Source organism: Chlorocebus sabaeus, chromosome 25, assembly GCF_047675955.1.
Source record: "Chlorocebus sabaeus isolate Y175 chromosome 25, mChlSab1.0.hap1, whole genome shotgun sequence".
Lineage (NCBI taxonomy): Eukaryota > Metazoa > Chordata > Mammalia > Primates > Cercopithecidae > Chlorocebus > Chlorocebus sabaeus.
Window position 1 is genome coordinate 16724243 of NC_132928.1, and position 25311 is coordinate 16749553.

General features: G+C 40.6%; 1 protein-coding gene across 5 annotated transcripts; it reads right to left on the minus strand.

The window, feature by feature from the left end:
- Positions 1 to 645: 645 nt before the first annotated feature.
- TATDN3 (TatD DNase domain containing 3) lies at positions 646 to 25300 on the minus strand. Of its 5 annotated transcripts, none has more exons than XM_007988494.3 (10): positions 25149 to 25300; positions 22263 to 22295; positions 20806 to 20879; positions 20193 to 20277; positions 14881 to 14943; positions 13264 to 13373; positions 13043 to 13098; positions 10001 to 10113; positions 6283 to 6360; positions 646 to 960 (listed from the first exon to the last, which is right to left on the minus strand). In XM_007988494.3, the coding sequence occupies exons 1-10, from the start codon at positions 25212 to 25214 to the stop codon at positions 817 to 819; spliced, it is 822 nt and encodes a 273-aa protein (XP_007986685.3). In that variant the 5' UTR covers positions 25215 to 25300; the 3' UTR covers positions 646 to 816. The 5 variants fall into 5 exon arrangements, with proteins under 5 accessions (XP_007986685.3, XP_007986684.3, XP_037841507.2 ...); XM_007988493.3 differs by having other exon boundaries at positions 6283 to 6363; XM_037985579.2 differs by lacking the exon at positions 10001 to 10113.
- Between the last annotated feature and the right edge of the window lie 11 nt (positions 25301 to 25311).

The window sequence follows — 25311 nt, forward strand, 5'->3', positions numbered from 1 at the left end:
AATAATTCAAAGTACTAAAAGTTCAATTTTACAAACCTAGAAAAGAGATTTCTGATAGCATAGAAAACCAGACATTCTCCCTTCACTGGCTAAATCCTATGGGAAGAAAATTAGGTGGTAAGATCACACTTTAGGCTGGCACATTGGCTCACACCTGTAATCCCAGCACTTTGGGAGGCCGAGGTGGGCAGATCACCTGAGGTCGGGAGTTCGAGACCAGCCTGACCAACACAGAGAAACCCTGTCTCTACTAAAAATACAAAATTAGCCAGGAGTGGTGGTGTATGCCTGTAATCCCAGCTACTTGGGAGGCTGAGGGAGGAGACTTGCTAGAACCCAGGAGGTAGAGGTTGAGGTGAGCCAAGATCATGCCACTGCACTCCAGCCTGGGAAACAAGAGCAAAACTCTATCTAAAAAAAAACAAAAAAAACAAAAAAAACCATACTTTAGCCTACTCCATTCTCATCACAGGAGGGCTTATACTCTTCTGTGGGAGCCACCTTCCCATTCCCAGAAGCAATGGTTTCAGTTCAGATGCTGGTTCTATATAAAAGGGCAATGTAAGAAGTAGCAGTATTTTCCCAATATCCTGCTAGAACTCGGCTAATTGAAAAGCAGCACAAGGCTAGAATCAGAACCCAGGGTTTCAGGATCCAAGACCAGTTTTATTTCTAAGAGAAATATTTCTCTACAATTATAATCTTCTATAACCCTATAAAACAGCTTCTTTAGTTCAGATTCTTCATCAGAACATTTCTATTTTTCAAATGCTGCCCCCTGCAGTTGATTAGATTTTGTAATGGATGGTTTTGAAGCTATTTCTGGAGCAAGTGTCGGAGCTTAGGAAACAGTTTTAATGCATTCTGTGTCGTCACTTCTATCACTTCTTCCACTGAGATCCCTTTCACCTGGGCGATATATTCTGCAGAAATAGAAACGTTCCAGGGCTCATTCCGTACCTGAAACAAGACAGCAGACACACCCTGTCAAACATGACACTGAAGGGAAGCAGATCCTTGGAGACTATAGATAAAACCGAAGAAAATGAGTTGGTAAAAACAACTGATGGGTTCCTTTTTTTTTTTTTTTTTTTTAGATGGGGATGAGGGCTGGGAGGGAGGCATGGCTGCAATGTTGATTGTAAATCTACGCCGCTCCTGAAAAGAACCCTGAGGTATTAACAATTGAAGTCCCTAGCTCCTAGCACATGAAGCAGTCTGCAAACAGTGAACACTTGGTAACCTGCCTGACACATGGATTAACTGTCCTTTGGTTTGTTGCTTACATGAATGCTTGTAAAAGGTCACTGCTCTGCTGCTTGGCCGCCTGCCTCACAGGTTACATGACAGTTTGATTCAAGAATTGCCAACATGTATTGGAAAGATGAAATAGATTATGTACTGGTGTTTCACTGATTCTAAGATGCATTTCCTCCCCTATTTTAACATCTCTGAAATTGATATAGTATATTTCATTTAGATTCAGTGGTATTTCATAGTATAACTGGCAGTGTTTTTTCTGTCTTAATGGTCATAAAACAATGGTAAACAATGGTGCCTCTACAATCAGTAGCATTTAGATTCGATGAAATAAATTATTATAGTTACTATCAATAAGCATCTACTCAGGATGATAATGTTCAGAGGAATAACATTACTGTTAAAATTTTTAAAAACCCACTTTGGTAATGTAGCCTAAAAAAAAAAAAATGGGCACAAAGATTTATGTTAATCATGTTGTTTATAATACAATCTAGATGACCAATATCAAGTAAAATATGGTAAACTCACATACTGGAATATTATGCAGTAATTAAACATGATGAAGCAAAGTATGTTTATTAATATACACAGAGGTTCAGCTAGGTGCAGTGGCTTATACCTATAATCTTAGCACTTAGGAAGGTTGAGGTGGGAGGATCACTTGAGCTCAGGAGTATGAGACCAGCCTGGGCAACATAGTGAGACCTTGTCTCTATTAAAAAAAAATTAACAAAAAAATATATATACAGAGGTTTACCACATAAAGATCAGTTATAAAATAATATGTCCAAATTAATCCTGTTTTTATGAAATATATGTGCATACATAAATGAACATAAAAAAGTCTGAAAGAAGGCTGGGTGTGGTGGCTCACGCCTGTAATCCCAGCGTGATTTGGGATTTGGGAGGCCGAGGCGGGCAAATCATGAGGTCAGGAGTTAGAGACCAACCTGGCCAACATGGTGAAACCCTGTCTCTACTAAAAATACAAAAAATTAGCTGGGCATAGTGGCAGGCACCTGTAATCTCAGCTACTTGGGAGACTGAGGCAGGCGAATCGCTTGAACCCGGGAGGCGGAGGTTGCAGTGAGACGAGATAGTGCCACTGCATTCCAGCCCAGGTGACAGAGTGAGACTATGTCAAAAAAAAAAAAGTCTGAAAGAACACACAAACTTTAGTGTTTTCTGTAGATGCAGCATTGTTCTAAGCCTTTCACGGAATTTCCCATTTAATCCTCAAAATAACTTTGTGGTACTATTATTAATAGTATCCCTATTTTCATAGATAAGAAGGAATCCCAAACAGCTAGTAAGTAGCCTGGCTGGGGTTTAAACCCAGGCAATCTGACTTCAGAGTTTATGGACTTAGCTACTATATTATAGTGGTAACCTTTGGGTGGTAGATGATTTATTTTCTTGTTTATGATTTTCTGTGTTTTCTAACTTTCTATAACAGACACATTTTACTTAACAAAAATAATATGCGGTTAAGAAATTCATTTATCAAAAAATATTTATTGAGTACAGGTTGAGTATCCCTTACCCAAAATGCTTGGAACCAGAAGGGTTTCAAATTTAGAATTTTAAAAATATTTGCATATGCATCTCAAGATATCTTGGGGATGTGGACCAATTCTGAACACAAATTCATTTCTCTCTCTCTTTTTTTTTTCTCTGTTGCCCAGACTGGAGGGCTGTGGTGCAATCTCAGTTCACTGCAACCTACGCCTCCTGGATTCAAGTAATTCTCCTGCCTCAGCCTTCCGAGTAGCTGGGATTACAGGCATGCACCACCACGCCCGGCTCATTTTGTATTTTTAGTGGAGACAGGGTTTCTCCATGTTGGTTAAGCTGGTCTCAAACTCATGACCTCAGGTGATCTGCCCGCTTTGGCCTCCCAAAGTGCTGGGATTACAGGCATGAGTCACTGTGCCTGGGCTCATTTATGTTTCATATACACCTTACACACATCGCTTGAGAGTAACTTTATACAGTATTTTAAATTATTTTGTGCATGAAATAAAGTTTTGTTAAGTACTCATTTGTGGAATTTTCCATTTGTAGTGCAACATTGATGATGAAAAAGTTTTAGATTTTGGAGCATTTTGGATTTAGGATGTTCAGATTAGGGATGCTCTCAACTGGTACCTACTTTGCACAAGGCACTATGCCAAAAACTCACATTTTTTTGTCAAATCAACTAAATATAAATATAAAACTGACTTACAACGGCCATCAAAATTTATTCCTGTTTAGGAAGAATAATGCTAGGTCCTTTCCTTCCATTTTATACTAATCAAAGTGGCAATTTTGTACCATTCTGTCCTACACCAAAACAGGAAAAACTAGTGTGATCCTCTACTTTCCCATTCCTCTATATTTTACATTCTTTCTTTCTTTCTTTTTTTTTTTTTTGAGATGGAGTTTCACTCTTGTTGCCCAGGCTGGAGTGCAATGACGTGATCTCGGCTCACGGCAACCTCTGCCTCCCTGATTCAAGCAATTCTCCTGCCTCAGACTCCTGAGTAGCTAGGATTATTGGTGTGCACCATGACGCCTGGCTCATTTTGTATTTTTATTGGAGACGGGGTTTCTCCATGTTGGTCAGGCTTGTCTCGAACTCCCGACCTCAGGTGATCCACCCACCTCAGTCTCCCAAAGTGCTGGAATTACAGGTGTGAGCCACCACACCCAGCTTTACATTCTTATAATAGCTGATTTATAAAAATATGTAATTGACCAGCCTGGGTGGCTACCGGAGGTGGGGGCTGAGGTGGGAGGATCACTTGAGCCTAGAAGGTGGAGGCTGCCGTAAGCTATGATTGTGCCACTGTACTCCAGCCTATGCCATAGAGTGAGATCCTGTCTCAAAGAAAATAAAAATAAAGGTCAGGCACAGTGGCTCACGCCTATAATCCTAGCACTTTGGGAGGCCAAGACAGGAGGCTAGGATTCCTTGAGGCCAGGAGTCCAAGACCAGCCTGGGCAACATGGTAAAACCTCGTATCTACAAAAAATATAAAAATGGCCATGTGCAGTGGCTCATGCCTATAATCCCAGCACTTTGGGAGGCCAAGGCAGGCGGATCACTTGAGGTCAGGAATTCAAGAACAGCGTGACCAACGCGGTGAAACCCCATCTGCACTAAAAATACAAAAATCAGCCAGGTGTGGTGGCACAAGCCTGTAATCCCAGCTACTAGGAAGGCTAAGGCAAGAGAATTGCTTGAACCTGGAAGGCGGAGATTGCAGTGAGCTGAGATCGCGCCACTGCACACCAGCCTAGGCGACAGAGCAAGACTCTGTCTCAAAAACAAAAACAAAAACACCCAAAAAACCCAAAAACAACTAGCCAGGCATTGTAGCACATGCCTGATGGAGAATCATCTGAACCCAGAAAGTCAAGGTTGCTGTGATCACACCACTGCACTATAGCTTGAGTGACAGAGTGAGACCCTGTCTCAAAAAAAAAAAAAAAATTATTGAACATCAATTAGTAAAACTCACACTGCAATCACATATAATCATAGTTTCTGAATAAACTGATAATAATTGCTACTGGTCCCAAACCTCTAAATTTTGAGTGCTAATTCTCTGAATTTGGCAGGCATAGAGACACAGATCTGATGGGTAGTCAGAGGCACTTATTAAACTGCACATTGGGAGGTCATTGTAATAGGTACGGCCTAAAGCAAATAAAGCATATACTGTGGCTTACTTTCAGAAAATTATAATTTAAAATAGTAGTAATATTAAAGAGAGTGAAATTTAAACTATGATTCTTTATGGCTTACAATAACAAAAAGAGATACTAACAGCAAAGATCATAAATAAACCTATGACTGTATCAATACTTGTATTGAAAGAAATAGCCGGGCGCGGTGGCTCAAGCCTGTAATCCCAGCACTTTGGGAGGCCGAGACGGGTGGATCACGAGGTCAGGAGATCGAGACCATCCTGGCTAACACAGTGAAACCCCGTCTCTACTAAAAAATACAAAAAAATAGCCGGGCAAGGTGGCGGGCGCCTGTAGTCCCAGCTACTCGGGAGGCTGAGGCAGGAGAATGGCGTGAACCCGGGAGGCGGAGCTTGCAGTGAGCTGAGATCCGGCCACTGCACTCCAGCCGGGGCGATCGTGTGAGACTCCGTCACAAAAAAAAAAAAAAAAAAAAAAAAAAAAAAGAAAGAAATAGAACTTCATTATAACATGCTAACTAAAAGAGGAAAAATGAACATTCATTGAGTACCTACTGTATACCAGATACTGCTAGGCACTTTCACATACATTACGTCATATAGTACTTACCATAATTTTTTTTTTTTTTTTTTTTTTTTTTTTTTGAGACAGAGTTTTGCTCTTGTTGCCCAGGCTGGAGTGCAATGGCGCGATCTTGGCTCACTGCAACCTCCGCCTCCCGTGTTCAAGCAATTCTCCTGCCTCACCCTCCTGAGTAGGTGTGATTTCAGAGGCATGTGCCACCACACCCAGCTAATTTTTTTGTAGTTTTAGTAGAGACAGGGTTTCTCCATGTTGGTCAAGCTGGTCTCGAACTCCTGACCTCAGGTGATCTGCCTGCCTTGGCCTCTCAGAGTGCTGGGATTACAAGTATGAGCCACCATGCCCAGCCCACCATAATATTTTAATGTATTTATTATTTTACCCACATTTTATAAATGAAAAAGCAGTTTCAGAGAGATTAAGTAGCTTGCCCAAAGTCAGCTAGTAGGTAGACAAGAGCATTTGAATTTGTCTTTCTGACTGCATACACTGTACTTTTTACTATACTGGTTTGACTCTTATTATTACATACATTAGGACATGCTCCATTATCAAATAATATTCTCTGGAGCACAACAGCTATATTTAGAAAGACCTGAAATAAAGTTAATATAAGCCCTTAATCTAGCACTATATGAGGATTCCACTGTATTTACACTATAATGAGAAACACAGCTAAATTGAAAAGAGCTCAAATGAAAGATACAATCTAAATAATACAGAAATTAGAAAACTATTTACCTGTTTTTCTGGTCCTAGTGCAGGTGAATCTGTTTCTAAGCATATAGAGGTTAAAGGCAACTGTTTCACAAGTTTCTGCTTCTTAGAGAAAAGAAAAACCAGGTAAGTTTAAAACATGAGAAATAAAGAAAAAGAGCATTAAATTGACATGCTAATAATACATTTTATTATGCAAGAACTTAAAATTTATGCTTTAGGCTAGGCGCGGTGGCTCACGCCTGTAATCCCAGCACTTTGGGAGGCCGAGGCAGGTGGATCATGGGGTCAGGAGTTCAAGACCAGCCTGACCAACACGGTGAAACCCCATCTCTACTAAAAATACAAAAATTGCCAGGCGTGGTGACTCACGCCTGTAATCCCAGAACTTTGGGAGGCCAAGGCAGGCGGAACACAATGTCAGGAGTTTGAGACTAGCCTGGCCAACATAGTGAAACCCCATCTCTAATAAAAATACAAAAATTAGCCAGGCATGGTGGTGGGCGCCTATTAGTAATCCCAGCTACTCAGGAGGCTGAGGCAGAAGAATCACTTGAACCCAGGAGCAGAGGTTACAGTGAGCCGAAATCATGCCACTGAACTCCAGACTGGGCAACAGAGCAAGACTCTGATTCAAAAAAATAAAAAAATAATAAAATATAAATACAGATACAAAAATTAGCCAGGCAAGGTTGCAGTGAGCCGAGATTGCACCACTGTACTCCAGACTGGGCAACAGAGTGAGACTCTGCCTCAAAAAAAAAATTATTTTTTACTATTCAATTGATAGGCCGGTTGTGGTAGCTCACACCTGTAATCCCAGTACTTTGGGAGGCTGAGCTGGGTGGATCACTGGAGACCAGGAGTTTGAGACCAGCCTGGGCAACATGATAAAACCCCATCTCTACTGAGAATACAAAAATTAAGCCAGGTGTGGTGGCTCATACCTATAATCCCATACTTTGGGATTTTAAAAAAAGAAAATTATTTTTTACTATTCAATTGATAGGCCGGTTGTGGTAGCTCACACCTGTAATCCCATACTTTGGGAGGCCAAGGCAGGCTGATCACTTGAGGTTGGGAGTTCGAGACCAGCCTGGCCAACATGGTGAAACACCATCTCTACTAAAAATACAAAAATTAGCTGGGCGTGGTGGCGGGCACCTGTAATCCTAGCTACTTGGGAGGCTGAGGCAGAATCACTTGAACCCAGGAGGCAGAGGTTGCAGTGAGCTGAGATCACACCACTGCACTGCAGCCTAACAAGAGTGGAAAAAAAAAATTTAAAAATTAGCCAGGCATTGTGGTACATGCCTGTAATCCCAGTTACTCGGAAGGCTGAGGCAGGAGAATCGCTTGGACCTGGGAGGCGGAGATTGCAGTTAGCCAAGATCACATCACTGCACCCTAGTGTGGGCGACAGAGTGAGACTCTGCTTCAAAAAAACAATTCAATTGATAAATGCTAACTGGATGTTCTCATAATTCCACTACTAAAAGTTATGTTAAAATATAAACACTAATTCCTAGAAGTTATCCAAAGCTTCTAGGGAAACCAAAAAATAGTAACCACAGCAAAAATGAGGTATACCCAGCAAGCAGAAATCCAAACATCTGTTATCACATGCCAACATTGACAAGGAAGTGATTTCTGTTGTTTCTCCACCCTCATCACATTCAGTGTTTCTAACATCCACTTTAAGGCACTCAAAGCTTTATGTTTATAAATCTAAGGGTTTTGTTTGTTTTTGAGACAGAGTCTGGCTCTGTCACTCATGTTGGAGTGGAGTGGCACATTCTCAGCTCACTGGACCCACCATCTCCTGGGCTGAAGCCATCCTCCCACCTCAGCCTCCTAAGTAGTTGGGACTACAGGCACACACCACCACACTTGGCTAATTTTTTTTTTTTTTTTTTTGAGACAGAGTCTCACTTTTCGCCCAGGCTGGAGTGCAGTGGCGCAATCTCAGCTCACTGCAAGCTCCGCCTCCTGGGTTCACGCCATTCTCCTGCCTCAGCCTCCCAAGTAGCTGGGACTACAGGTGCCTGCCACCATGTCCGGCTAATTTTTTGTATTTTTTTAGTAGAGACGGGATTTCACCGTGTTAGCCAGGATGGTCTCAATCTCCTGATCTTATGATCTGCCCGCCTCCCACAGTGCTGGAATTACAGGTGTGAGCCACTGCACCCAGCCTAGTTTTTTAAGTTTTAAAGCTGTAATTCACATACCATAATATTCACTCTTTAAAAGTATACAATTCAGTGTTTTTTGCTATATTCACAAAATTGTACAATCATCACCATTATCTAGTTCTGGAATATTTTCATCACGCCAAAAAGAAACCCCATACCCATTAGCTGTCACTCCCTATTATCCTTCTCCTCAAAATCCTGGAAACCACTAATCTATTTTGTGTCTATAGATCTGCCTCACCTGGACATTTCACATGAATGGAATAATACAAGATGTGGTTTTTTATCTGGTCGCTTTCTCTTAGTATAATGTTTTCAAGGTTCATCCATGCTGTAGCATGATTCAGTACTTCATTTCTTTTCATGACTTTATTCCTCTTCATTCCTTTTTATGACTTTATATTCCACTGTGTGGATATAGCACATTTTATTTATCCATTCATCAGCTGACAGACATCTAGGTTGTTTCTACTTGTTGGCTACTATGAATAATGCTGCTATAAACATTTATGTACAAGTTTCTGTGTGGACATATGTTTTAATCTCTTTTGGGTATCTACCTAGGGGTGGAATTGCTGGGTCACATGGTAATTTTATTATGTTTCTAAAGAACTGCCAAACTTAGTGGTATGAAGTGGTATCTCTCACTGTACCTTTGATTTCTATTTCCATAATGGCTAATGAGGTTGAGCATCTTTTTATGAGCTTATTGGCCACTTGTATGTTTTCTTTAGAGACACATCTAATTTAAATAATTTGCACATATTTTAATCAGGTTATGTCTTTTTATTGAGTTGTAATGGTGCTTTATATATTCTGGATACTAGACCCTTATCAGATACATGGTTTGAAAAGATTTTTTATCTTTCTAAGGGTTGTATTTTCACTTTTGTGATAATGTACTTTGAATTATAAAAGTCTTAAATTTTTTATTGTGAAAATTTTAAATTTTGATCATGTCCAATAAATTTTTTTCTTTGGTTACGATTTTAATGACCTATCTAAGACGCCACAGCCTAATCAAGGAGTCACACAAATTAAGGCCTGTTTTCCTCTAGGAATTTTTACTTTTTTTTTTTTTTTTGGGATGGAGTTTTGCTCTTGTTGACTAGGCTGGAGTGCAATTGCTTGATCTCGGCTCACTGCAACCTCCATCTCCTGGTTCAAGTGATTCTCCTGCCTCACCATCCCGAGTAGCTGGGATTACAAGCACATGCCAGCACGCCCAGCTAATTTTTGTATTTTTAGCAGAGACAGGGTTTCACCATATTGGTCAGGCTGGTCTCAAACTCCTGGCCTCAGGTGATCCACCCGCTTTAGCCTTCCAAAGTGCTGGGATTACAAGCATAAGCCCCTGTGCCTGGCCTTATTTTGGTTTTATATTTAAGTCTTTGATTAATTTCTGAGTTCATTTTTATATATATGTGAGGTAGAGACCTAAGATTAATTTTTGTAAAGTAACTAGAATAGTATCATAAGTATGTAATAAAAGCTCATGTTTTAAATTTTATTTCATAAAGTGTTAGATGAGTTTCAATGACAAAATTTACCTGTCCACTTCTTATGATAGAAGGGGGAATTGAGAAGAAGTACCCAGCTCTTACTCCTTCCATGGCTACAGATGGCCGACCATCAAATGCATGCAGTAGTACCTTGTCAGCACCTTTCAAAAATGAAAGATAAGGCAGAATTCCATTTTATTTCCCATTAATCAGATTAAATAACAGAAGTCTGAAATTTTAAGTAAATGTTGGTCACTAGGATATTAAACAAGAGGTTTTATAACTTCTAAAGGGTGGATAAATGTACAGTGTTCAAAGAGTAGAATAAAAATACAGTAAATTTTAAGCCAGGCACAGTGGCTCACACTTGTAATCCCAGAACTTTGGAAGGCCAAGGCAGGCAGATCACTTGAGCCCAGGAGTTCGAAACCAGCCTGGCCAACATAGTGAAACCCTGTCTCTACAAAAATACAAAACTTACCTGGGCATGGTAGTGCAGGCCTATAGTCCCAGCTGCTCAGGAAGCTAAGGTGGGAGGATCACCTGAGCCTGAGATGTCGAGGCTGCAGTGAACTGCGATCGCACCATTGCACTCTAAGCTAGGCATTGGAGTGAGACTCTCTTTCAAAAAATAAACTAATAAAAATATATATAGGCTGGGCGTGGTGGCTCACATCTGTAATCCCAGCACTTTGGGAGGCCGAGATGGGCGGATGACCTGAGGTCAGCAGTTCAAGATAAGCCTGACTAGCATGGTGAAATCCCATCTCTACTAAAAATACAAAAAAATTAGCTGGGAGTAGTGGTGGGAACCTGTAACCCCAGCTACTTGGGAGGCTAAGGCAGGAGAATCACTTGAACCCGGGAGGCAGAGGTTGCAGTGAGCCGAGACTGCACCACTGCACTCCAGCCTGGGTAATACAGCGAGACTCCATCTCAAAAAAATATATAGAGAGATAGAGAGATAGATAGATAGATAGATAGATAGATAGATAGATAGATAGATAAGATAGATAGATAGACACAGAGAGAGAAAATTCTTAATCTTCAGAATAAAATTGAAATATTCTATAATGTTGGCCAGGCACAGTGACTCATGTCTGTAATCCCAGCACTTTGGGAGGCTGAGGTGGGAGGATCTCTTGAGCTCAGGAGTTTGAGACCAGCCTGGGCAACATGGTGAAACCCAGTTTCTACTAAAAATATACACACAAAAAATTAGCAGGGTGTGGTGGTGTGTGCCCATAGTCCCAACTAGTTGTGGGGCTGAAGTGAGAAGATCTCTTGAGCCCGGGAGGTGGAGGTTGCAGTGAGCAGAGATTGCCCCACTGCAATTCAGCCTGGGCAACAGAGTGAGACCCAGTCTCAAAAAAAAAAAAAAAAAAAAAAAGGAGAAATATTCAATTTTAAAGACAAATATAAATTTCCTGCACCATCAGATCTTTTCTAGAAGTCTGTGAGCTGTCTCATTGTTTCTCACAGGAGGTTTTTAGGCAGTCAAATGGATTATCTTAACAAAAATGCTAGTGAAAGAAGAAATGGGGAACTAAGTGACACAAATTCCATAGAGTGGGCTTCATAAAACTATCCCCAGTTCTTAAAGGGTAGCTGCTCAGCCTGCATAAAAATCATGCTTTCAGTGACCTCAGAACTATTCATCACTGATTCCTAGTTGCAGGCAATTACATTTACTTTATTATTTGACAGAGTTTTTTCAAATGGTGTGAATGACCATTAGAGAGTTATGACCATAAGTAAGTTATGAAACCAACTTAGTAGGTCACAACCAATAATGAGTGCTTATATGTATATATGTGTGTGTATGTAGCACACACACATACCTATACATACACATATATGGATTGCTTGTTAAACTTTTGTTAGCTTTCTTTATGTAAATATGAGTCTCAAAATAAACTATATTTCTTACTGTAGATGGCACCTTTAAAATATTGAAAAACAATGCTATAAGATGTAAATTTACTTTAGGAACAAACAAAAAAGAGTGTGTTTATGTATGATGGCCAAAATCTGTATTTCTGCATTTCTGTAAATTCTGCATTTCTGAAGCAGCAGCTGGAAAACATACAAAACACTGATCCAATGTGATTGCTGTGTGATAGCCCTTCTTTTTTTAACCTTTTCCTCATTAATCAGCTGACTGAGCTGATTAAGAAACTGGAGCTGCTGGCCGGGCATAGTGGCTCATGCCTGTAATCCCAGCACTTTGGGAGGCCGAGGTGGGTAGATCACCTGAGGTCAGGAGTTCAAGACCAGCCTGGCCAACATCATGAAACCCATCTCTACTAAAAATACAAAAATTAGCTGGGTGTGGTGGTGCACACCTGTACTGCTAGCTACTTGGGAGGCTGAAGCAGAATAGCTTGAACATAGGAGGTGGAGGTTTCAGTGAGTCAAGATTGTGCCATTGCATTCCAGCCTGGGGAACAGAGCAAGACTGTGTCTCAAAAAATAAAATAGGCTGGGCACGGTGGCTCACTCTTGTAATCCCAGCACTTTGGCAGGCTGAGGCAGGTGGATCACTTGAGGTCAGGAGTTCAAGACCAGCCTGGCCAACATGGCGAAACCCTAGATCTACTAAACATACAAAAATTAGCTGGGCGTGATAGTGGGTGCCTATAATCTCAGCTACATGGGAGGTTGAGGCAGGAGAATTGCTTGAACCTAGGAGGCAGAGGTTGCAGTGAGCCGAGATTGCACCACTGCATTGCAGCCTGGGTGACAGAGTGAGACTCTGTCTCAAAAAATAAACAAATAAATAAAAGAAACTGGAGCTGCTAATTTTGCTTTGCTTTGTTTTTTATGAAGGTGCTAATTTTTAAATTCAGGGACATAAATTATTTAATTCAACTTTTCATTTAATCTGTCTGGGCCTGGGAAATATGATAATTACACTGAAAACCATGTAAACAATAGCCTGACCTGCAACATCATCTTAGATGATTTTCATCCCCCTTCTTGCCCCTGCCCTTCAAGAAATCAGATTAAAACATGGCTTGCTTTGTGAGAACATAAACTGGAATTGTCAAACTTGAACATTAGGCCTATTTTTCTCAGGAAATGAAATACCTTGCTCTTGTAAAAGGTTGATGGTAGGTCTTCCAGCAGAGCGTGAGTGCACATTTCTGTTTAACGACAACAACATGTCTTTTAAGTACCACCCTGAAAGTAGTGTTTTTGATCTACTAAAGTAGTTCAGAGAAAGATAAATGTAGAGTTCCATTTCAGGAGAACTCTGATCATTATTTAATTTGCTCTATAGCTATTAACATAAAAAATAATTAACCTACACAGGCAAATTTAGTCTTTTGGCTAATTGGATCTGTCTGATTAGGACTTGTCTTTGCTCTTCCTTCTGTTCATCAGTGCCAGCAAATCTAGGGGAGAAATCTAATCCAACCTAGAGCAGAAAAATAAAAGATATTACATATTTAGGTTTAAGGAACCTCAAAAGAGATCTTTGGATTGATGCTATCCAATAGAAATATAATGTGAGGCAGAAAAGCAAGCCACATAAAAATATTAATTCTAGTAGCCACATTAAAAATATTCACAAAAACAGGTGAAATTAGTCTAAAGATACTTTAACCCAATATATCCCAAATATTATTATTTTAAACATGTAGCCAATATAAAATATTGAGTTACTTTATATTCCTTTTTTTTGTTTTGTTTTGTTGAGATGGAGTCTGGCTCTGTCGCCCAGGCTGGAGTGCAGTGGCGCGATCTCGGCTCACTGCAACCTCTGCCTTCCAGGTTCAAGCGATTGTCTTGCCTCAGCCTCCTGAGTAGCTGGGATTACAGGTGCCCGCCACCACACCCAGCTAATTTTTGTGTCTTTAGTAGAGACAAGGTTTTACCATGTTGGTCAGGCTGGTCTCAAATTCCTGACCTCGAGTGATCAGCCCGCCTTGGCCTCCCAAAGTGCTGGGATTACAGGCATGCCCAGTCTTTTTTTTTTTCCTTTTTGGTACTAAAACTTTGAAATACACAGTGTATTTTACACTTATAGCACATCTCAATTCAGAGCAGTCACATTTCAAATGCTCAGGAGCTGTTAAGTGACCACTATATTGGACGGCACAGACTACAGATGACTCCTCCTGGGACTATTTTGGCATGCATTTTATAATCTATATTTTGAATTTAAGTGTTATTCTTATCTTTTGTCTTTAATTAAAAATGGAAGTTATTACCAAGTAATAAAAATATTTCACAATTGGCCAGGCGTGGTGGCTCATGCCTGTAATCCCAGCACTTTGGGAGGCCAAGGTGGGTGGATTACTTGAGGCCAGGTGTCCAAGACCAGCCTGGCCAACATGGTGAAACCCCGTCTCTACTAAAAATACAAACAAATTAGCTGGGTTTGTGGTGCATGCCTGTAATCCCAGCTAGTAAGGAGGCTCAGGCAGGAGAACCACTTGAACCTGGGAAGCGGAAGTTGCAGTGAGCCGGGATTGCGCCACTGTACTCCAGGCTAGGTGACAGAGCAATGTTCTGTCTCAAAAAAAAAAATCACAATTATAAATATTTAAATAAAAAAGTTCTTTAATTACAAACTCTAGCCCATTTAAAGTGTGTTTCTAAATTACTTATGAAGAATTATAGATACTATATTAACTCACCAGAGCAAGGACCCATATTTAAGCACAAGAAAAGAAAGCAAAGTATTTAGAAATGCTATTATTTTTCTCCAATCAAGGTAGGTCTATGGCAAGGCTTTTGATTGTTTCATCCCCAAGCTTTCTTGCTTATTAAAGAAGTATCAACAAATTATTATTTGGCTAAGTGGGGTGAACACAATTATACAAGTCAGTTATAATCACCAATACTGAACTAAAAATTATTTTCATATATCATATAGAAGTCTGAATTAGAAGTCGTTTGATCAGCTAGTGAGTACTTACCTCTCCAATTGCCAACAACCGATCCTTATAATTCTCGATAATGGGCAAAGCTACATCCAAATCCTGGGAGAAAAAAAGTAAAATTGTTAAAATGGAAGAAGGGAACTGCTATTTCACAAGCTCCTATTATGTGCTAGGTGCTATGCTATCCTGGTGCTTTACATACATTTAATCCATTTAAGCAGTCAAAGAACTAGCAATAGTAATCCTTCTATAATGGTGAGTACCTCTACCTGTAAATTTGAGTAGAAACATATCCCATACCCATTCAGGTTACAAGAATATGACTTTTTATGAAGAGCACCACTTAAACATTGCCTTCTGTTTAGAGGGTATTTCCTGACATTTAGGAGGCATTTGGACATTCTGAAATCACTAAGAAAAAGAGAGGCAAACCACCAGGGAGTCATCTTTGCATGTTAGCTTTGCGACTGCATTGTTGTGTTCTCCCCTTAGAATTCGTCTGGTTGGTGAGTTTATAATAATAATCCCATACTTTCTTTGCACTGTTTTCACCAATTTCATTTGTCTTTAGTCCTGCTTTGACTACTTGTCCTAAATGCCCAGCAATATAAACAATGAGTATCTCATATATGTTTATTAAATATTGAAGTAGCTGTGTACCATTAGTTTCAATGATATTACCTTTTCCACTGAGGATAATTTGCCCTGTGAGGGTTCCCTTCTTAGGTAGGGAAAACAAATATATGGAAAATTGCTTCTAGATACCTTTTAGACTATATTGCACATTTTAGTTTCAGGATATATAGATTGCAAAGTATTTCTCCTGAGGATAATCAGAACAAGACAGAATTAAGAAAAGGAAGGTAAAGCAGATGACAGAGGAACAGGAGTAGATTTTACAACTATGAGAGAGAACAAAGATGAAGGAGGGTAAGTTAAGGCCTTGAAATATATTCTAGTAGACTTGAAATACATTCTAGCAGACTTGAAGAAGGATTAACATTGAATAAAAATGATAGGTATATGACCCTAGATGTCAGAAAAGCTATTTGACAACAAGCTGAGTAGGTTAAACAGTTCTAGGTAAAGCTTTTTCCATATCACACATCCAAACTACTCTATGTCTCTGAGATCTCAGAGGGACTGGAGAAGTAGGAGAAATCACCCAGGAAATGTCTAACACTTAGAAAGCCTGAGTCACAGAAATTACACACTTTGAGGAAGATCAGATGAAGAAAAAACCATGCCTCTTGGAATATGTATTATCTATGAAAAAGCAAAACAGATTTATAGTGAGACTATTCAAACTCTTAATAAAATAGATTTGGAAGCTTTCAGCAAGTCAAGAATGATAAATAAAAATTAATAGTAGAATGTAATTCATATTACTTAATACGTACAAATGCATTTGTGTGTGTGGTCTTTGTCATTTCATTTTAGTAGGTGTAAACATATTTATAAGGCTATTTATAGGTCTATTTCTGCCCTCAGTTCTATCCCCACTCCCTTCAGAAGGTCTTAAGTTCCTTAACAGCTAATGGTTCTATTATACTTTTGTGTTTTTTTTTTTTTTTAAAGATAGGGTCTCAGCTTGTGACCCAGGCTGGAGTGTGCAGTGGTGCGATCATAGCTCACTGCAGCCTTGATCTCCTGGGCTCAAATGATTCTCCTACCTCAGCCTCCTGAGTAGCTGGGACTACAGGCATGTGCCACCATGCCTGGCTAATATTTTTAATTTTTGTGTAGAGATGGGGTCTCGCTATGTTGCCTAGGCTGGTCTCCAACTCCTGGCCTCAAGCAATCTTCTCACCTCAGCCTCCCAAAGTGTTGGGATTACAGGAGTCAGCCATAGCACCCCACCCTATTACAGTTTTTGTACAAAAAAGATTATATACCCCTATACTTTATGATTAGGCATAATACTACTATATAATTATTCATCATTTACAAATGAGGAAATTCAGACTTGGTGAAGTTAAGTAATGTGCCACAGATCACAGAAGTCCGTAGGCCAGGTCCCTCTGACTTCAAAGCTCATGCATGCTGTTTCCACCATGCTGCTGGAGGAAGAATGGAAGAAGGGACAAAAAAGGGAATGAATGAAAGAAGGAAGGAGGGCAAAAGGGATCAAAGCAAAGAGATTTATTCAGAATGATTTTAAATAATTACAATAGATTTTTTTATTATAGAAAATGTTTACTCTTCAGAACCTTTAGAACAGGGATCAGGTGTTTAACAGAAATTAGTGAAGTGGGACAAGTAGAAACAGTAGCTAACTAGAGAGCAAATACCCTGCATGGAGGGGCAGCAGAATGCCACCAGTGAATTGTGGTTCATCCCCAGTGCCTAAACTGTGCCTGGTAATAATATTTATTGCAAGAATTAATTAATTCAGGAATATGTTAAAAGGATTTGTGTGATGCTAGGCAATTCATCTTATAAAACAAGTTAATTTGATGAATACTTACTACATACCTAGCTTTGTACCACATATTTTAGAAGCCTGTAAACGTGCAAAGAGGCACACTTCCTGTTTTAAAGGGGTTTATAATCTAATTAGCAGGAGAAAACTAAACTGCAGTATGGACTACAAGTGCAACTGGAATAAAACAGGGCTAACTCTGCTCATCTCTAGTCTATTCCAGAGGATTATCACAACATTTGATGGGTTCATATCTGCTTTGATAATCAAGAATTACCTATCGGCTGGGCGTGGTGGCTCACACCTATAATCCCAGCCCTTTGGGAAGCCAAGGCAGGTGGATCACTTGAGGCCAGGAGTTGAAGACCAGCCTGGCCAACACGGCAAAACCCCATCTCTACTAAAAATACAAAAAATTAGCTGGGTGTAGTGGTACATGCCTGTAATCCCAGCTACTCAGGAGGCTGAGGCATGAGAATCACTTGAACCAGGGAGGCAAAGGCTGCAGTGAACCGAGATGGCGCCACTGTACTCCAGCCTGGGTGACAGAGCAAGACTCTATCTCAGAAAGAAAAAAAAAAAAAGAAGTACCTATCATACTGTTGGCATATTAATCGCTTTGGTAAGTTAAGCAGTCCAATCAATTCTATATTAATGCCAAATATATGCCAAATCCAGTCATTTCTGTACCTCCAATGCTAGTACTCTGGTCTAATCCACCATCATTTGCAGTCTTCTAACTTTTTCCCCTTTTCATTTTTTGCCCTCTTCAAAACTCACTCTTCATACCAAAGCTAAGGGGATCTTTTTTTTTTCTTCACTAAACTCATTTTACTGCCAGAGCCGAGGGGATCTTTTTAAAACATAAATTACATCTTGGTACTTCTCACATTAAACCCTCCACTGCATGTAAACTAAAATCCAACAAGAGATCTCTGCCCATCCCTCTTACCACTATCACTTCCTCTCTTCCTCTAGCCATATCAGCCCTCTTTCTGTTTCTTGACTACACTGAGCTTATTCCTACCTTAGGACCTTTGTGCTTTGCTGTTTCCTTTGCATATAACACCCTGATCCTCTCTCTGCATGGCCGATTCCTTTGTAACATTCAGGTTGCAGCTCAATTGTCACTACCAGAGTCCTTCCTTGATGACATCATCTAACAACCAGCATCCACAACACCTACTACATAAACTTGTTTTACTGTCTTCAAAGCACTTAGTGCTATCGAAAGTTTTCCTGTTGATGTAATTGTTGACTGTCTGTCTGCAACATCTAGAATCTAGCTTCCATGAGAGGGATCTTACTCATTATTGGGTCTGCAGTGCTGACAGCAGTGCTTGGCATGTAGCAGGTGCTCAGTACACACTGGTTGACTACCTAACTAAATGAATGTCTATTAGTATAAATCCCCACATAAATGAAAGAAGTGCTGCCTTGCTATGATTTCACATTTGTAGAATTGTGACTATCTGGCAAGGTAGCTAATTTTATCATATTTAACAATTCAGGATAGCTCCAGGATAAACATTTTTACCTGAAATGAATGAATTTTATTTTGTTTATTTCTATTTTATTATTTTTGAGAGATGGAGTCTCACCATGTTGCCCAGGCTGGTCTTGAACTCCTGAGCTCGAGTGATCCTCCTACCTCGGTCTCCCAAAGTGTTAGGATTACAGGCATGAGCCATCACACCCGGTCATGAATTTTATTTTGAAATAAGTAGAGCTACCAAAGGTATCTTAATATAGGAACAGAGACACATTATTATTATTATTATTATTATTTTGAGATGGAGTCTCACTCTGTTGCCCAGGCTGGAGTGCAGTGGAGCAATCTCGGCTTACTACAATCTCCGCCTCCTGGGTTCAAGTGATTCTCCCACCTTAGTCTCCTGAGTAGCTGGGACTACGGGTGCATGCCACCACATCTGGCTAATTTTTTGTATTTTTAGTAGAGACAAGGTGTCACCATGTTAGCCAGGATGGTCTCAATCTCCTGACCTCGTGATCCACCCACCTCAGGCTCCCAAAGTGCTGGGATTACAGGCATGAGCCACTGCATCCGGCCTACATGATTATTTTTTAAATGGCACTATATCTCAATTTATTCATAGGTAACAAAAAGTCATTACTTCTTTGAAATGGTGCTATCAAGCCCATTATGCAATAAAGCACTCATGAAACTGTGGATCTTCCTGATGCTGAGTCAGGAGACAAGTGTGAAATATAAGACATACTGACTATTGTGAGTCAGTGAGACCGTGCGGGTAGGATGTTTTTAGAGCGAGTACAAAATCAGTGCAATTTAATAGCTGGAGAGCAATCCTGTAACAATGGTTCTATGTTCAAAGATAATACTACTTACTTGAACTCATCTGTTCCCTAATAGTATATAGCACCTCTGAATTTGTATCTTTTTTTTTCTAGATACTCTATCACTTTTTTTTGCCGAAGCAACATGACTACAGTACCAAAAGTGAAAAAAGTTACACATATTTCTAACAGATCATCACAATTACTATCATTTCTGTGTTTTCTCTCCAGTCTTTTCCTTATGAATATATGCTTATGTAGATGTCACTCATAGTGAATACGCTATTTGGCATCCTGCTTTTCTCCCTATATTATACAGTAAGCATTTTCAATGTGCTATATACACTTTATAATCCTCATTTTCTATAAATGCATTACATTTAACACTCTACGACTTAACTAATAATTCCTTTATTTCTGAACCTCTAGGCTGTTTCTACCTTTTCTCTATTACGAATAATGTTGCAACAAATATCTTTGTTAAAGAAGGTAGTGCTTCCTTCTTTTGGATTATTTCCTGAGAATATAAATTAGAAAGAGGAGGATTACTGAGTCAAATAATTCTTTTGTTTGTTTGTTTTTAATGGTTCCTGTTTTGTATGACTGTTACCTTTAGTGTGACACTTCTTTGGTCTTCTGGTGAAAGTCCTTGAACTGGATGAACACCCAAGCATGGCAGGACAAATCCATTATACCTAAAAATGTAGAACCAATTGAGAAAGCAAGAACAGTAGACTAGTATATTACAATGTATTCTAAAGAATAAGTAGAGGCCGGGCATGGTGGCTCATGTCTGTAATTCCAGCACTTTGGGAGGCTGAGCCAGGTGGATCACTTAAGGCCAGGAGTTTGAGACCAGCCTGGCCAACATGGTGAAATCCTGTCTCTACAAAAAATATAAAAATTAGCCAGGCCTGGTGGTACATGCCTTAGTCCCAGCTACTTGGGAGACTGAAGCAGAGAATTGCTTGAAACCAGGTGGCAGAGGTTGCAGTGAGCCGACATTGCGCCACTGCACTCCAGCTTGGGTGACACAGCAAGACTCCATCTCTCAAAAAAAAAAAAAAAAAAAAGAATAAGTAGAAAATAATCTCTTTTCAGGGCTATGCTAAAATGCTTTTTCCTCTTTATTCTCATTAAAAATGGATCTTTGATATTATAAACTGGATGTCATAACTGTGTTCTTATTAGCAACCCTTTAAAATCCTAATTAAAGGTAGCACCTTTCTGAAAGTTGCATAATCTTTTCAAATTCTCCTGAATGTTCGGCAACTGCCACAAGGGCCACAACATTGGCCTGAAAAAAAAAAAAGAATAGAGTTCCAAACAATATACATTTAATATAAATATATCAACATTTAAAGTTTTCTCTGCATTTTAGTTATTTATCCTTGTTCACCCATGCTTCATCAATACAATCAGAAGGGCTATCATTGAGTATTTACTATGTTTCAAGTCCTATGTTCAGTCAATATAAATATTGCCTCATTTAATTTACAGAAACCTGTAAAGTAGGCTGTAGTCTACTGTATAGATCAGGAGACAGAGTTCTGGATGTCAGATAACTTGCTCAGGGTCATCAGGTCTATATATGTCCAAAGCCCACATTCCTAATTAAGTGCCACAGTGAAAGTTACCTGTATGTAGAAATGCACTACAACCATTTCTGGCTGTATTATTTTCTAAGATGGTCACAGAATGCTAGTTACAGTGAATTTCATAAACACTTCCAAAAAAAAATACTTTTTCTAAGCAAATCAAAACATTTCAGAAAACTTTCATAATATAACCCAGATCTCCAGAATCATGTGAATTTAAAAACTGAAAGATGGACCAATTTGTTCCATAGCGCTGTTCAGCATGGTAGCTATAGGAACATGTTTTGAATTCAGACTAACTTGTCTCCATCACTTCACTAGCATATGTCTTTGGACCAGTTACTAATCCCTAGACCTTAGATTCCTCATCTATAAAAATGGGGAATGGTTGGCTACAAATTAGTAATTTCCTCAGAAGGTTGCTGTGAAACATTGAATGAGGTAAAGTCGAGAAAGGCCTTAGTTCAGTGTCTGGCATGTAGCAGACACTTAATAAATGCTACTTAGGCTGGGAGCAGTGCCGCATGCCTATAATTCTAGCATTTTGGGAGCCCAAGGTGGGTAGATTGCTTGAGCTCAGGAGTTTGACACCAGCCTGGGCAACATAGTTAGACCTTGTCTCTATTTTAATTATAAATAATAAACATTGGCTGGTTGCAGTGGGTCACTCCTGTAATCCCAGCACTTTGGGAGGTCGAGGTGGGCAGATCACCTGAGGTCAGGAGTTCGAGATCAGCCTGACCAACATGGTGAAACCCTGTCTCTACTAAAAATACAAAAATTAGCTGAGTGCAGTGACACGTGCCTGTAGTCCCAGCTACTCAGGAGGCTGAGGCAGGAGAATCACTTGAACCTGGGAGGTGGAGGTTGCAGTGAGCTGAGATCGCGCCACTGCACTCCAGCCTGGGCGACAGAGCGAGACTCCATCTCAATAAATAAATAAATAAATAAAAATAAAAAATGCTACTTACTATAAACTACTGAAACAACATCAAGGTAGTATATCTAAATTTCAAGCTGTTTTTGTTTGAAATGATAGTTAAAATAAAAAACCAAAAGAGCAATTACAAATATTGACTTACCTTCTTGGCTTTCTCCAACACATCATCCAAATCCTAAAACAAGCATAAGAAATCACCATTATTTTAGATACTAAGCAACTAATCTTGGACTGTATATGTCAATGCAGTTGTGGCATCACAAAGAATGACAATGATAGCAACGAATGGAGTAGTGGAAAGCAAAGAGCCTACACTGACCCACCTCCTGTTTACTCCTACTCTCAGTAAAGTCTGGCTTCTGTTCCCACCACTAAAACAGAAGCCTCTATTGTCAAATATACAGGGTATTTATCTGTCCTCATCTTACTCTACTCCTCAGTAGCATTTAGAATCTCTCATTTGCTTACTCCTTCCTTCTTGAAATGGTTTCCACTCTTCGCTTCTGCAATACCACTCTCTCATTGGTGGCTACTTTTCAGTCTCCTTGACTGGCTCCCCTTCGTCTTTCTGGATTCAAGCACCTCTGCTCCTCTTTCTGCACTTGCCTTGAGTGATCTCACTTCCTCTCATGGTTTTAATATCATCATTATACTGAGTCCTCAGTTTTTGTTTTTGTTTTTTTTTCCGAGATGAAGTTTCATCTTGTCTCCCAACTGCAGTGCAATGGTGCGATCTTGGCTCATTGCAACCTCTGCCACCCAGGTTCAAGTGATTCTCCTGCTTCAGCCTCCAGAGTAGCTGGGATTACAAGTGACCGCCACCACACCCAGCTAATCTTTGTATTTTTAGTAGAGATGGTGTATCACCATGTTGGCCAAGCTGGTCTTGAACTCATGACCTCAGGTGATCCACCACCTCGGCCACCAAAAGTGCTGGGGCTACAGGTGTGAGCCACCACACCCAGCCTGAGTCCCCAATTTTTATCTTTAGCTTATAATTCTCTCCTGAACCTATGACTCACATTAAAAAATTATGACATCTCCATTTGCATGGGATTAGGTTTCCCAAATATGCCCCAAACATAAATCTTCATTTTCTCTTCACAAACCTATTCCTTCTGCTGACCTCCCCACCTCCACTTCAGACCTTGGTCTTCCCTTTTCTCAGTAAACCAGCACTGCCATCTTCCCTATAGCATAAGCTAATAATCTGAGTCATCCTTTATTCCTCCCTTTCCCTTGCTATCCACATTCAATTCTTCAGTACTTATTGTGGATTCTCACTCTAAAATGTATCTTGAATCCATGTATTTATCTCAAACTCACCTGCTATCATCATAGTACCAACAGCCAACATCTCTTGCCTATATACTGCAAAAGCCTCCTAACTAGTCTTATAGCTTCCACTCTTGTCCATCCATTTGCCATACAGCAGCAAAATGGTGTTAAAATTGATAGCATCATGCCTATCCATTTTTGTGTAATCTCAGGACTTTGGGAGGTCAAGGAGGGTTGATCACTTGAGGCCAGGAGTTCAAGACCAGCCTGGACAACATGACGAAACCCTGTCTCTATTAAAAATACAAAAAATACAAATTAGCCAGGCGTGGTGGCGCACACCCATGATCCCAGCTACTTGGGAGGCTGAGACAGGAGAATTGCTTGAGCCCAGGAGGCAGAGATTGCAACGACCTGAGATCATGCTATGGCACTTCAGCCTGGGGGACACAGGCAGACTCAATCTAAAAAATAAAAATAAATAAAAAATTTAAAAAGCCCTTTAATGAATCCACATTGTGCTTCAAATGCAATCCAAATTCCTTACTGACCCACCTCATCTATCCCCTGCAAACCTCCCCAGTTTTGTTTCATGCCTTTCTCTTTCTAGCTCATCAAGCTCCACTCAGCTTTTTGGCAACTGAAATGTGCCAAATTCTAGCTTGTCCGGGGGCCTGCAACCTGTTTCCCTAACTAGCATACACTCAGCCCCTTGCTTGGGTGGCTCCTTGTCTTCTCAGCCTTAAGTGTCAGCTCCTGGGAGGATTTCCCCCTGAAATAAAACCCCCCTTACTCCTCTATTGTTAGTCTCTAGTTTCCCATGTAATGGGTAAAACAGTTTGTAACTGATTTTATGTGTGTATTATTATTTTAATTGAGGCAGGCTCTCACCACATTGCCTAGGCTGGTCTCAAACTCCCGGGCTCAAGCGATCCACCCGCTTCGGCCTCTCATAGTGCTAGGATTACAAGTGAGAGCAACCACACCCGGCCATGTATTTTTTTTGTTTCCTCTCTCCCCCATTTGTGAAATTTTTCCCCCTTCCCCCTTTTTCTTTCTTTCTTTCTTTTGAGACAGGGTCTCATTGTTACCCAGGCTGGAGTGCAGAGGCGTGATCTCAGCTCACCGCAACCTCCACCTCCTGGGCTCAAGCGATTTTCCCACCTCAGCCTCCCGAGTAGCTGGGACCACAGGCAAGCGCCACCATCCCCAGCTAATTTCTGTTTTTTTTTTTGTTTGTTTTTTTCCTGTAGAGACTGAGGTGTCAACATGTTGCCCAGGCTGGTCACGATCTCCTAGACTCAGGAGATGCGCCGCGCCCCCCTCGGCCTCCCAAAGTGCTGGGATTACAGGCGTGAGCCCGCGCCCGACCTCTCCCGGATTTGAACGCGTTTCGAGGACCGCTTCCCACGAAAAGTGGCATCTCAGCCAGGAGGTGACAGGCCCGAGAGGAAAAACAGGCCAGCCAAGGGCAGGTGGGAGAACGATTTCAGGAACTCAGAAGAGCAAACAAAAGCCTTGTGGAAATAGCTTAGCGCGACTGAATCACAAAAAAAAAAAAAAAAAAAAAAAATCGGTATGTCTGAGGTTAAATAGGGAATAGGGAAATGAGGGGCAGGTCATAAGGCCATAAACAAGGGTCTGGGCGGGGGATATGGGGTTTCGTCCCAAGGGAGGAGAGCAAAGATAACACGAGGGGAAAGGACGGGGGCGTCCCCGCTCCCTCGGGCCCCGTATCGCCCTCACATACGCGGTCAAAGTCCGGGGCGGAGATGTGGCAGTGACAGTCCACCAACCCTACGCGCGCCGCTCCCATTGCGACCCCCGCGGCCGCGGCCTTAGACGCGCCCGCAGAGCCGTAGCCGGAACGTTTCAGCTGCAGCGTCCTGAGTTTCCAGCCGGATGCATGCTAG

Excerpts from the sequence above, each read along its gene's own strand:
- TATDN3 (XM_007988493.3), bottom strand. The coding sequence starts at position 25,214 with ATGGGAGCGGCGCGCGTAGGGTTGGTGGACTGTCACTGCCACATCTCC. Across the intron at positions 20,880-22,262 it reads TGTTGGAGAAAGCCAAGAAG|GCCAATGTTGTGGCCCTTGT; the intron begins GTAAGTCAATAT and ends TTTTTTTTTCAG. Across the intron at positions 13,099-13,263 it reads AAAAGACTAAATTTGCCTGT|AAATGTGCACTCACGCTCTG; the intron begins GTAGGTTAATTA and ends GTCGTTAAACAG.